The sequence below is a fragment of the Zea mays genome, chromosome 2 (assembly GCF_902167145.1).
Source record: "Zea mays cultivar B73 chromosome 2, Zm-B73-REFERENCE-NAM-5.0, whole genome shotgun sequence".
Classification (NCBI taxonomy): Eukaryota; Viridiplantae; Streptophyta; class Magnoliopsida; order Poales; family Poaceae; genus Zea; species Zea mays.
This window is the reverse complement of record NC_050097.1, coordinates 238,486,384-238,498,798: the sequence shown is the minus strand read 5'-3', so window position 1 is coordinate 238,498,798 and position 12,415 is coordinate 238,486,384. Positions and strand designations below refer to the sequence as shown.

The 12,415-nt window shown below is 45.2% G+C and overlaps 1 protein-coding gene across 1 annotated transcript; it reads right to left on the bottom strand.

Annotated features, from left to right (window-relative positions):
- Positions 1-2,101: 2,101 nt before the first annotated feature.
- On the bottom strand, positions 2,102-3,007 carry LOC103649483 (toll/interleukin-1 receptor-like protein). Its single transcript, XM_008673745.2, has 2 exons — positions 2,391-3,007; positions 2,102-2,177 (listed from the first exon to the last, which is right to left on the bottom strand). The coding sequence occupies exons 1-2, from the start codon at positions 3,005-3,007 to the stop codon at positions 2,102-2,104; spliced, it is 693 nt and encodes a 230-aa protein (XP_008671967.1).
- Between the last annotated feature and the right edge of the window lie 9,408 nt (positions 3,008-12,415).

The window sequence follows — 12,415 nt, the reverse complement described above, 5'->3', positions numbered from 1 at the left end:
GTACCTTTCAAATAAAAATGTAATCACCGAACCAATTCAATATTCGTGTTCCTGATATTTTTTTAAACCAAACTAGACCACACATGCTATATAATATTTGACAATTTATTTATGTACTCTTTTCTAGCTTATGTTCTGACGCAGACAACCAAACATAGGTTATATTTATTCTGAATATATTAATGCAAACAACCAAACATAAATCTATGCACGAAATTAGTCTGTATACAGTGAGCCTGACTCGTCACATACGGTCCAGGCTATCACCATACCACAACCAAACAGATGGATAGTGATTCGGGCCACCGGAGCATAATTCTCTATATCCACTGTGAGTTGTATTGCTTGAGAACTTGTGTATAGTCGGTCTAAATGTGGATCGATCGCCCCCTGCGTCGTAAGTGCCCTCCCTTTTATAGTCCAAGAAGGGCACGTTATAAGGGAGCTAGGCTCCGACAGGTGGGCTCAGGAGTTACTATAATACGAAGCGTGAAGTGTCGGGTAGAGCTGGCGATGCTAGATCTTCTGGGCATGTATCTCTTCTTTGTTGTTGTGTTGGCCCTTGGAGGCTTATCCTCTTGTCCCGTCTAATCGGAACATAGGCGTAGGCCTCAGTTTATGTTGCAAAGTAGTGAGATACGCTGACGTGCGTTGGGATGTACAGATTGTGTCGTCCGGTCTCCTCTGCATGTCTCTTCATGCCTCGGTAACACGTGAGGAACAGAAGAGATCATCATGAAGGGTGTCCAAGCGGTGTATTGAGTCAAACTCATTGTGTTGGAAACATGCGGGCAACAATGTATCCCATACGTTGCAGACGAGGCGTGCCACGTGCAGTTAATGTAGAGGGTACGTCACCTGCCCTTTGGCGTGGGCAAGTGCACATCCCGCCTGCGCCTAACGTGCTGGTTGGCCCCATGCCAGAGGCTTATGTTAGGCACCGCACGACGACTTACGTTAGGTGTGTCCGGCCACGTGTCGGCACCGGACTTCTGCCTGGACAGGGAGCAGGCCCGAGGTGTGTGGCGATGCGACACCTCTGGGCCCTCCCTGACTGGGGATCCGGATCATGCTTGAAGGGGTCAGACCCCCAGCCTTTTGGCCAGGACATGTGGCGATACCGGACCTCGCCTGGTTTGAGGTCCGGATGGCACACGTGGGGTCCGAGACCACTCCGGGAGTCCAGAATCGATCTCGCTACTAGAGAATGACATTTCTCCATGGTCGCGGGGTCCCTCTAGACCCCTCTCCAGGGATCTGAAGGGTCCATGTGTAGGTCCGAGTTCCGCCTGCGGGGACCCCAACCTACGATTGAAGTTGCCGGTTACTCCCTTTAGAGGACTCGACGATGGTGGTCCAGCCTAGGGAAACAAGCCCAGCTGGCCCGTGACTTCATATGGAGCTAGGCTAGCCAACCGATAATAGCCTGTTCACTTAGCTTTAATTCGTACCAGCTTCTACTTCTTCTATAGTGTTTCTGTCTCTATGGATTGCAGTTATAGCAGTACAAACATGCGACTTTAATCCGAAGCGAACAATGACGACATCCATATGGCTCTCATCTTGACCCAACAAGAGTGGGTACCTCATATTTAAGGTACCAACACATAGTATTTTATGTTAAAAGGTGTTTGGTTGCATTCTTAAAAACTATGTTTTTAAAACCATGGTATATTCTAGATATCATGGTATTTTTGGAGTATTAGAAACTCCAACCCAAAGGTTTCATAGCATGGCTAGATTTTGTCTAATACCATATGATTTATAATGTTGCATCCAAACAATGTTTCTTAAAACCATAGCATTTTTTTAGAGCTGGTCAAAATTACAGTACTGTCATGACAATTACAAAGTATTGTATTATACAACTATGGTTTTGAAAAACACTGTACCCAAACAGGCTCACATGTATTGCACCGCGCGAGACATATACACATCATATTTCAGCTAATATAAAAAATCGTCTGTTTATACATCACAATTTTATTCTCCACGGTTACAGATGTACTGCGTGCCATTGCCCTTATTATATATTGTGAAATTAAACTGCATGCATCTTCGAAATCACGGCCTGGAAATCAAAGTGGGAAGGAGATCGTTGTCATCGCATGCTATCTATTTGTTCAATCCTCTCCATCACCGTCTTGGCTGCCGCTGATACCAGCTCGGCCAAATCACTGTATACAGAATAAGAGATAGAGACATTAATAGTAAAAAAACGGTTTTAAGAGACAGAGATCCTTTAATTTACATTAGCCGTGTTATTGCATGCGTGAACGCAGAACGGCGAGCAAGCCGAGAGTTTCAATGACGTGCGTGGACCCGAATTTTAATGGGAGTAGCTAGCTTCTAGCTAGGCCAGATCAGGTCAGGTCAGCACTTTTACGTACCCCGTGGCTGGGTCGTAGGCGAGGCCGACGGTGTACTTGGCCTGGCGGAGCGCGGCCCTCAGGCGCTCGACGTCACGGGGCGCGTGGGCGTCGACGACGGCCTGCGGCAGCACCAGCGCGGAGGGCTTGACGCCGTAGAAGATGGGGACGATGGCCTTGCGCGCCTCCACCAGCGCGGCGAGCTCGTGCAGGCAGAACTCGGAGTCCAGGTAGCGCTCGGAGAAGATGGCCACGGCCACCTTGCACTGGCCCATGCCCTGGTTGATGCGCTCCACCAGCCTGTCGCCGGGACGCATGGACACGCTGTCCAGGAACGTGCGGACCCGGCCGCCGCTGGCCTGCAGCAGCCGGTCGTGCAGCAGCCGCGCCACCGTGTGCCGGGTGTCCGCCCCGCGGTGGTTGATGAACACGTCGTACGGCGGCGGCGGCGGCGGCGATCTCGCGCAGCCGGAGGAACCGGACACCTCCGCCTCCTCCAGCTCGTCGGCGCCGGCGTACGACGACGACTCCTCACTCTGCGCCACCAGTACCGCCGCCGCCGAGGCGTTGCTGCTCCCGGTGGCGGCATCCGCCGACGCGTTGAGGCGCGCCGCCGCCTTCGACCCGCTGCTGCTCATCACGTACGGACCTGCGCATGCACCGGCACCAGCCCGAACGTCATTGGAGAAATGCGGTGGGAGTCGTTTTATTCTTTGCGATTTCCGGGATGTGGGAGCTAGCAAGTGCGACCGGCATACTTGGACGTCTCGATCGCTAGCAGCATACGCTGTTTAATTTGCAGTTTGCGTCGTCGACTCGACTGAGGTAGCTGCATGCGAGCGAGGACCGACGAATGAAGCTGAATTATTGACCAACGACCAGAGGGAACAGTAATGCTTGGTTGTCCGGTGGTGGGAGGGGTAAACTAATGGAGAAGTGGGCTATCATCCCTTAATTTCAGTACCGGTTTACAAAAATTAACGAAAGAAAGTCTTGTTAGGGCTTGTTCGGTTAGCTCTCAATCCATATGGATTGAGTTGGATTGGGTGAGTTTAAATCCCAAGCAAGTCAAATTTCTTCTCAATTTTTTTCAATCTCATCCAATCCATAGATAACGGGATTAACCAAACAAGACCTTAACAGATTCAGACCGGATTTAAACGCTGGAAGCTTTAGTATCGATTGGTGGATGCAACTAGTATTAATGTTAACATTTTAATACTGGTACTAATACATTTAGCACCGGTTAAAATAACCAACCGGTACTAAAGCTTTAACATTATTAGTACCGGTTTGGAACTATCAACCGGTATTAATCTTCCTGTTTTATAAATTCCCTTCTTCCTTGAGTTAACGCCAAGAACACAGAGCTCAGCTAAAAAAAGAGGAGATGTTATCCAATTTTTTCGAAGAAATTATTGAAGATTCCACTCATTTATGCGCCAAAAAGGATAGTAAGTACATTCACATGTACAATTGAAATTGTTATTTGTTTGTTTAGATTTCTTGGTATTTGTGGTTGATTTGTATAATTTAGGGGAAAATTAGCAAGTTCATCCTCTAATATATGCTACAATATGTATGAATATAATAGAAGTAAGAAGCAACTAAGATTTAACCTTTGTTCATTGGCTAGATAAGTTTGATCATTGATGGTTGGTGTATAATATTTTTTGATTTGTGTGAGTTAATCCTCTCATATTGTCAGTGTTTTGAACATTTGCTCCGACAAGTAAATTTCGATGTGTGTGTTCTAGGCTTCGGACGGTGTGCTCGGTGGGCGCAAGGTTTATATTGGTTTGGGCTCGGCCGCCAGGGGCAGGGGCCGTGGGGACGAGGTGCTACACCCCAAACCCTAGAAATCGAAGAAAATGGAGAAGAAGAATGGAGGAGCTCACCGGAGCCGAGGAGGAAATCGTCGATTGACGGAGATTCGGAGGTCCGATCAATGAACCAGGCGCACCGAGACGAAGCCCTTGACAAGACGAACACCGCGGTATCCTCGGATTCCGCAGACGATGCACGGATTGGGAGTAATTGCTCGCCGGAGTTGGAACCGCTCCGAACTTCGGCGAGCAATTCCGGGAGCTGGGAATTGAATCTGAGAAAACAGTTTTTTGCTCTAGAACGTGCCCGACAAGGAGAAGCCGGGCATTTATATATATCTAGGGTTCAGATGAGATAAAAATTCGTGTCAAATTCGGATTTTACCATTTATAAAATTCAGAAAAGCCTAGAAATCCATATTTTGTTCTCAAAATATTACATATGCTTCCAAAAATTCCAGAAACAATGCTAGAAATGTTTTGGCACCTAATGAACTCAAAAACATATTTAGAGTTTATAAAAACATTTTAGGTGCATCAAATAAATAGATTTTGATTTCCGAAAAATAGAAAATTATTCTAAAAAATATGAAAATCTACCAAGAGCTTCTATAGGGTATACTAACATGTTTCAAACACATTTTGCACTTAGAAACACTATGCAACGACATGAATGCAACAACCAAAGCACCTCTAGGGCTCATTCCACTAGGTTTACGCCAATATAAAACAAAATAATTATTCATTTATAGGAAAAAGAGAAGGAAAGCAAAGAAATGAGAGAGTAACACCTGAATTTGGTGGATATTAGAAAAGAAATTTTATACCCCAAATTTAGGGTGTTACATAAGATTTACAAGATTAGGATCAATGACGATAAATGACCTTAGTATTAGTTGCACGATGTCTTGGTCTGTCCATCTTATGCTCTCATAGTTTTGTATCTAGTTCACTAGGGTTTTGAGCCTATTGTATGTTTCAGTTGGCTCTTCACCCCTCTTCATGGCGAACCTCCCCATATCGCCTTCCACCAACTCCATCTTGGTGATCATGGTAATGTCATTTCCCTAAAAAAATCTTGAGGATGTACGAAATCTCATTGGCGTCGTCCAGGCCACTAACTTTGTTGTATTCATCCCCGCACAAAGAAGCTAAAAGCAAAGTAGTGGCTTGGGTATTTTTAGGAATCATTTTATTGCATGTGAGTATCATTATAATTCTCATAATCACTATCTACACATTGCATTCCATTTTCAACTATGTCCCAAATACTAGGATGAAGAGAAAATAAATGATTGTGCATTTTATGACTCCACCAAGAATAATCATCTCCATCAAAGTGAGGAGGTTTGACAAGAGGAACATGCAATAAACGAGCATTGGCATTATAAGAAATACACGAGTAATTAAAAGACGTCTTAGAGTAGTTTGTTTGATCGTCTTTTGTTTTGAAGAAAAGGAGTCACCGTTGTCCTTTGGAGAAGATGAAGAAGTGTCGTTGTCGTAGTAGACAATCTTCTTGATACACTTCTTCTTCTTGCCAACCTTCTTCCCAAATCCCGAGTCAACGGACTTTTCTCCCTTTGGCTCGTTGTTGAGAGTCTCCTTCTCATTGGTCACCTTGCCCTTCCCTTTAGCGTCGTCGGCCATCTCTTTGGGTTGTTAGACCCAACAGAAGAGACCGGCTCAGATACCAATTGAGAGCACCTAGAGGGGGTGAAATGGTGATCCTGCAAAACTTACTTCAAACAACACAAACTTGGTCTATAAAAGGTGTTAGTGCAAATTAAAAGTAGGTTAGGATGAGAAGAATAGAGAAAAGTAGAGTCTTCACTTAATTGCTCTCTTGAGATGTGTATTAAACTAGGAACAATATGTAAGTGAAGTATAAGCACTACAGAAATCGCAGTAAAGTAAAGTGGACAAGGGACACAACGATTTTTTTGTGGTTCGGCCAAAGACTACTCCACATTGTGGTGACCTCCTTCGGTCAAGGGTTGCACTCAATCTCTCTCAAGTGACCCAAAGATCAAACTTAAGTGCCACAATATTCTTCCTTATATCTCAACTTGTTTCTAAGGATTATTCACAAGTTGGAGTCTCTCACGCCTTACACAAGATGATCACAATCCAAAATCAGAGTAAGGGAGGGATGTAAGAATACACACACGTACACAACGTAGCAACAACACGTACAAAAGCAAAGACAAGAGCACAACAACAAAATAACAGAGTAACAACTCATAAATACGCTTAAATCTCTCTCAAATCACTGAACAACGTGGTCACCGAGTCTTAGAGTTATAATGTCCACTTGTGATGCTTGGAGCCTAGGATAGGGCACCTAAGGGCTCCTTTTATAGCCCCAAGAGGCCTAGGAGCCGTTGCCTTCGCTACAAGGAAGCTAGAAAACTTCCCAGTCGGCGGGCTCACCAGATAGTCCAGTGTGTCACAAGATATACGGCCAGCAACAGTCGCCCAACGATCTGATTGGTCGGTTTCTTTTTTCGGCATGGCACTGGACAATGTGGTGCGCCATCGGACAACAACCACGTCAACTAGCCGTTAACGACTGGCGCTCGCCCGCGAAGAGAGCCGTTGGAGTTGATGTCCAGTGCACCGAACAATGCCTATTCACTGTCCGATGAATTTTATAATTAAGATTTCTGAGAGCCATGTGTTCTGTTGAACGCTTCACTGGACAGTCCGATGGATTCCAGACTTGCCCAAGTTTGGCTCTTTTGAACCAAACTTCTCCATCTTCTTTTGGTTCTTCTTGAGGGGTTCCCAAGAACTTAGACAAACATATTTAGTAACTAAAACAATTTACTAAGTGTTGGGATCATACCTCTTTCATTCCTTTTCTCCAGGATTTACAATGTGTCCGCAACTAAGTCCAAATGCCAAATTTCTTGCACAAAAGAGTTATCAGCCAAGCAACAGTGCAAGAAAAACATAGTATTATGTATGTGCAACTTGTTCAATTACTTAAACCTCATGTTTTTGTAGCATTACCGAAAGTTGCACTTTTGGCCATCTAATTCCACTCATTTGGACTTCTTGTCTTCAATTTGCTTTTGCTACTCCTATGCTCATGCTCATATAAAGAGTGTTAGTTCAAAGTGGCGTGTTGAGCATTCAATCACCATAATAACTAGAAATGACCCAAGGGCACATTTTCCTTTCAACTTCATCGCTTGTGCTCAGACAACACAAAGTCTGGTAATATGGGGGCTTCGCCGATTCCATGCGGAGTCCAAAGGTCCCGAATGACCTAGGCCTTTATCAAGGGCTTAACATCCCTAATAGCAAGGGCCCTTAGGGACTCACTGCCACTAGTGGCCTCTTCTGGAGCGAACCACACCCATTGGACCAGATCTTGGGCTACTATTGGCAGTCATAAAAATGTATTATGGCCACCAACAATTCGTGTTTAAGGAGTAAAATGGGACCAAATTTATGTTATTTGACAAAGTTCCACGAGTTATGTATTATAGTTTTATGCAGGACACCACCAAAGTTACAAAGATGGACATGAGAGAGACGAGGTGGCCAGTCAACCAAAGCTAGGGCTGACCGACCAAAAGGATGTGGCCGACCGACCATAGCCAGGCCGCCCGACGACGTTCGCTTCCCACCGACGCCTGGCGATGCACATATGTCACGATTCATAACTGCACAACTTATGCATGGTTGACGCATATTAAAGCTGGAAGACGACATGTCATCTGTTGGGGACTTGTTCTCAAATGCTATGAATCAAGAACAAGGCAACACAAAGTATTAAATGTTAAAGTCCTTCGTCCTTCGAAGCATTATCTCCCTTAGGATATAACGATCTTCGGACGAAGGTCATGAAGGACGTACCTTCATCATCACGGTTATAAGATAATGAAAGATGAGATATATGAAACATGAAAGATAACGCGAACAAACACATAACATCATTCATATGTTATCATTATACAAACTTGTATATTTAAATATGATATTTAATTACATTTGTACCTTCGGCTTGACAGAAGGCAAAAATCCAAGTGTTGCGCGCGAGCGATTACAGGATAGCGTGAACAGTATGGGGGTACTGTTCATCTATTTATAGGCACATGACACAGCCCGTGAGGAATTACATTTATGCCCTTTACAAAGGTTTACAATCATAATACAAGTTATCATGGGCCGATTGGTCATTTCATCTAAGTCGGTGCATTTGGAAATATACTCCGAAGCCTTTTGATTGGTAGCTTCGGCTTAATGTCGATCTTCCGAAGGTGTTTCTTCTTATGGGACCTTCGGCGACGAAGCAGACCCCCAACAGTAGCCCCTTCACGGTGCCAGATCATTTTTCGTGACGAGCTCGACCCGTGAAAAACTCTCTTAGGCTTTGGAATGCCGAAGGTCCGAAAAACACCTTCCCTGAGCTCGTTGCCGGGAAACGATTTAAATATTCCGAGTGAAGGATGGTCCCACCATGCAACGGGTACGCGCGATCTGGCGATTCAGCTTCTTGGGCACTATGGTCCACCACTCAGCGAGTGCGGGTGACTGTTGAGCGGGTGCGAGCGGCTTGACGATTCACCTTCCCACCTGCAGCACTATATAAACAGACGGGTAGGTGTGAAGTGACCACAACATTTACTGCTATTGCATTGTTGTGCTGCCAAAAAATTTGACCACAGCCAAAGCTTGTTCACTGCATTCTCAACCGAAGGGACATTTTGCTCTAGCTTCGTGACAAGAGGGAGCTTCGACAAAGATAGAAAATTTTCAACTTCGTCAAAATGCAAGAAATTCAACATCAAATGGCCAGGGTGCGCTCAACAGCTAGGGTTACTCGCGACGGTGAGGAAGCCGAAGCTGCTGAAACTGCTCTGATCTCCGAAGTTATGAGGCGGTCGGGATTGGTTGTGACTGAAGGCGCTTCTGACGAAGAAGCACCCGCTGCTAAAACCGAGCAGGCAGATATTGAAGAGGGTGATGTTGGTGAGGGAGAGATTGATTATAACATCATTATGCCATCGAAGCCCAGCCATTTGGATTTTGGGAAATCGAATGTGTCTGAATCTGATATGACTATGATGACGAAGCTAGGCTACTTCAGAGAAGCCGAGAAGGGGTTGATTCGCTTTAGCGGGGAAGAGACTAACCCGAAAGCAGAAAATGATGAAGTTGTAGTTTTTAAGAGCCTTTTCAAAGCAGGGTTGAGATTTCCTCTGCACGGAATGATTGCAGACGCATTGGAAAATTTTGGGATTTACCTTCATCAGCTGACCCCTAACACCATTATTAGGCTCAGCGTGTACATCTGGGCTCTCCGAAGCCAAGCGGTAGAGCCGCTCGACGAAGCATTCTGTCGAGTTCATGAACTTCACTATCAGACGAAGGCTAGAGAAGATGGATTGCATGAGAACTTTGGCTGCTATAATTTTGCTTATCGGAAGGATATGAAGACACCGATGGTCAACTATCGCACTAAATGGCCGACCGGTTGGAAATCTGAATGGTTATATGTTAAAATTGATGATAAGAAGGAGAAGCTAGTTCAGAGCCCGCTAGAGCTAACCTTCGGGCTGACTAGGCCTCAGTGCAACATGACGCTGGGGGGTTCATGCCGAGATGTTGTGTACGAGTTTAGAATTCTGTCTGAACATATTGGAACTAGGGATCTAGTCCAGGAATACCTAGCCAACAGAGTATTTCCAACACTGAGGGAGTGGGGTATGCCGAAGCTTGAAGAAGAGAAGAAGAAGAGTGAACTCGTTTGGCTGCCCTATCATTTTAAGTTCAAAAAACACTTCAAGAAACCCTGCCAAGAATGGCTAGATACGATCGAAGTTAGGTGCAATGAGATTTTAGGCAACTATACGAAAAAAGAAGATCAGTTGATGATTGTAGCCTTCGGCTCCCGACCGAAGCGAAGATTGAATCGGGTAATGGATGCTCTAAATTTTGAATATCCTGATTACGAGCGATTAAATAAGGGCGCCGAAGGGCAAAAAAGAAAAAGAGTTGTCAGTGTTGTGGGCAGACAGGCCACTAGAATGGTAAAAGAAGATGAAGAAAGCCTGAAGAAGAGAAAATTGAGCCCTGGGCCGAAGGCAGTTGCTCTGAAGAAGAGAAAAGTTGTGGCTCCAAAGCAGAAGGCAACTGATATAGAAGAAGAAACTCCTGCAACACCTTCTGCTACCGACGTGAAAGAAATTTTAAAGGTAATGACTGAATCCTTGCCTACCAAGCTAAGTCCACTGGGACCACATCTGACGAAGCTTTTTCAGAAGAAGAAGGAGCCCTCGATAGTGAAGAAGGCAGCTGGGCCGAAAAAACGAAGAATTATCACTGTAACTGAAGTCATTGAAGAAACATCACCGTCAGCTTCGACGTCAAAGACACCAGCTATCGAGGTCAGTACAGCTGCCGAAGCTTGAGAGCACCTAGAGGGGGGGTGAATAGGTGATCCTGGAAAACTTAAAGCTTAACACCACAAACTTGATTAAGAGTTAGAACAATGAAATCAAGTGAGTAGAGAGGAGAGCTCTTGTGAAGCACAATAGACACAATAAGGACAAGCACAAGAGACACGAGGATTTATCCCGTGGTTCGGCCAAGTACAAAACTTGCCTACTCCACGTTGTGGCGTCCCAACGGACGAGAGTTGCACTCAACTCCTCTCAAGTGATCCAATGATCAACTTGAATACCACGGTGTTCTTCTTTACTTTACTCTTTCCCGTTTGCGAGGAATCTCCACAACTTGAAGTCTCTCTCCCTTACAATAAGAATCACAATGAAGCACTAGAGTAAGGGAGGGAAGCAACACACTCAAATCCACCGCAAATACGCACACACAAAACCAAGACTTCAGCTTAAAAGAGTATCACAAGGTTCTCACTAGAATGGAGCTCAAATCACTACGAATGTCGAACAAGTGTGCAAGAATGAAGTGTGAATGATCAACAATGCTCAAAGGTTGCTTGGTGTTCTCCATGCGCCTAGGGGTCCCTTTTATAGCCCCAAGGCAGCTAGGAGCCGTTGAGAGCATTCCAGGAAGACAATTCTTGCCTTCTGTCGCCTGGCGCACCGGACAGTCCGGTGCACCACCGGACACTGTCCGGTGCGGATTTCTTTCCTTCTTTGGCGAAGCCGACCGTTGGCGGTTCAGAGCCGTTGGCGCACCGGACACAGTCCGGTGCACACCAGACAGTCCGGTGCCTCCTTCTGACCGTTGGCTCTGCCACGCGTCGCGCGCGGATTACGCGGCCGACCGTTGGCTCGGCCGACTGTTGGCTCACCGGACAGTCCGGTGCACCACCGGACAATCCGGTGAATTATAGACGTACGCCGCCGTCGAAGTCCTGAGAGAAGCCAGTTGGCAGACGCCAGCCTGGCGCACCGGACACTGTCCGGTGCACCACCGGACAGTCCGGTGCGCCCAGACCGAGCAGCCTTTTGGCTGTACACAGCCAACTTCTCCAAAATTGTTTCTCCTGTTTCTAGCACTTAGACACAATACATTAGTCTTCAAAACAATGTACTAGGTCTAGAAACATACCTTTAATCATGATTTGCACTTCTTGAGTCCTTGGCACAATTTAACACTTAGGCACTTTTGTTGGACACTTAATCACCAAAATACTTAGAAATGGCCCAAGGGCACATTTCCCTTTCAATCTCCCCCTTTTTGGTGATTTATGCCAACACAACAAAAAGCAACTAAAAGAAGTGCAACATCAATGCAAATGAAAACACAAACTTGTTTTGATTAAAATTTGGCATATTTGGATCATCCTTTGCCACCACTTGGTTTTGTTTTTGCAAATCAAACTCAATTCCCTATCTCTAAGTCAAACACACTTGTTGAGACATAAAGAGAGTTGTTCAAAGAGAAAGTGATCAAAGATTTCAAAAACTCCCCCTATTTCCCATAATCAAATATTCTCCCCACAAGAGACCAACTTTTGACAATAAGAGACAAACAAAAGTATTTTGACAAACAAAAACTCTGACTCTACTTTTTCAAAATTCTCAAGTGGTAGCTGATCCATTTCTTGCTTTGGCCTTATTTTCTCCCCCTTTGGCATCAAGCACCAAAACGGGATCAATTTTGGCCCTTTAACCCCATTGCCTCACCAAAATCTTCAACTAAGAGTAAAAAGGCAATAAGAGTACAAAGATGAACTTGGAATCAGTTACTCTTTCATCGGAGTGTAGTGGAAGTCTTGCA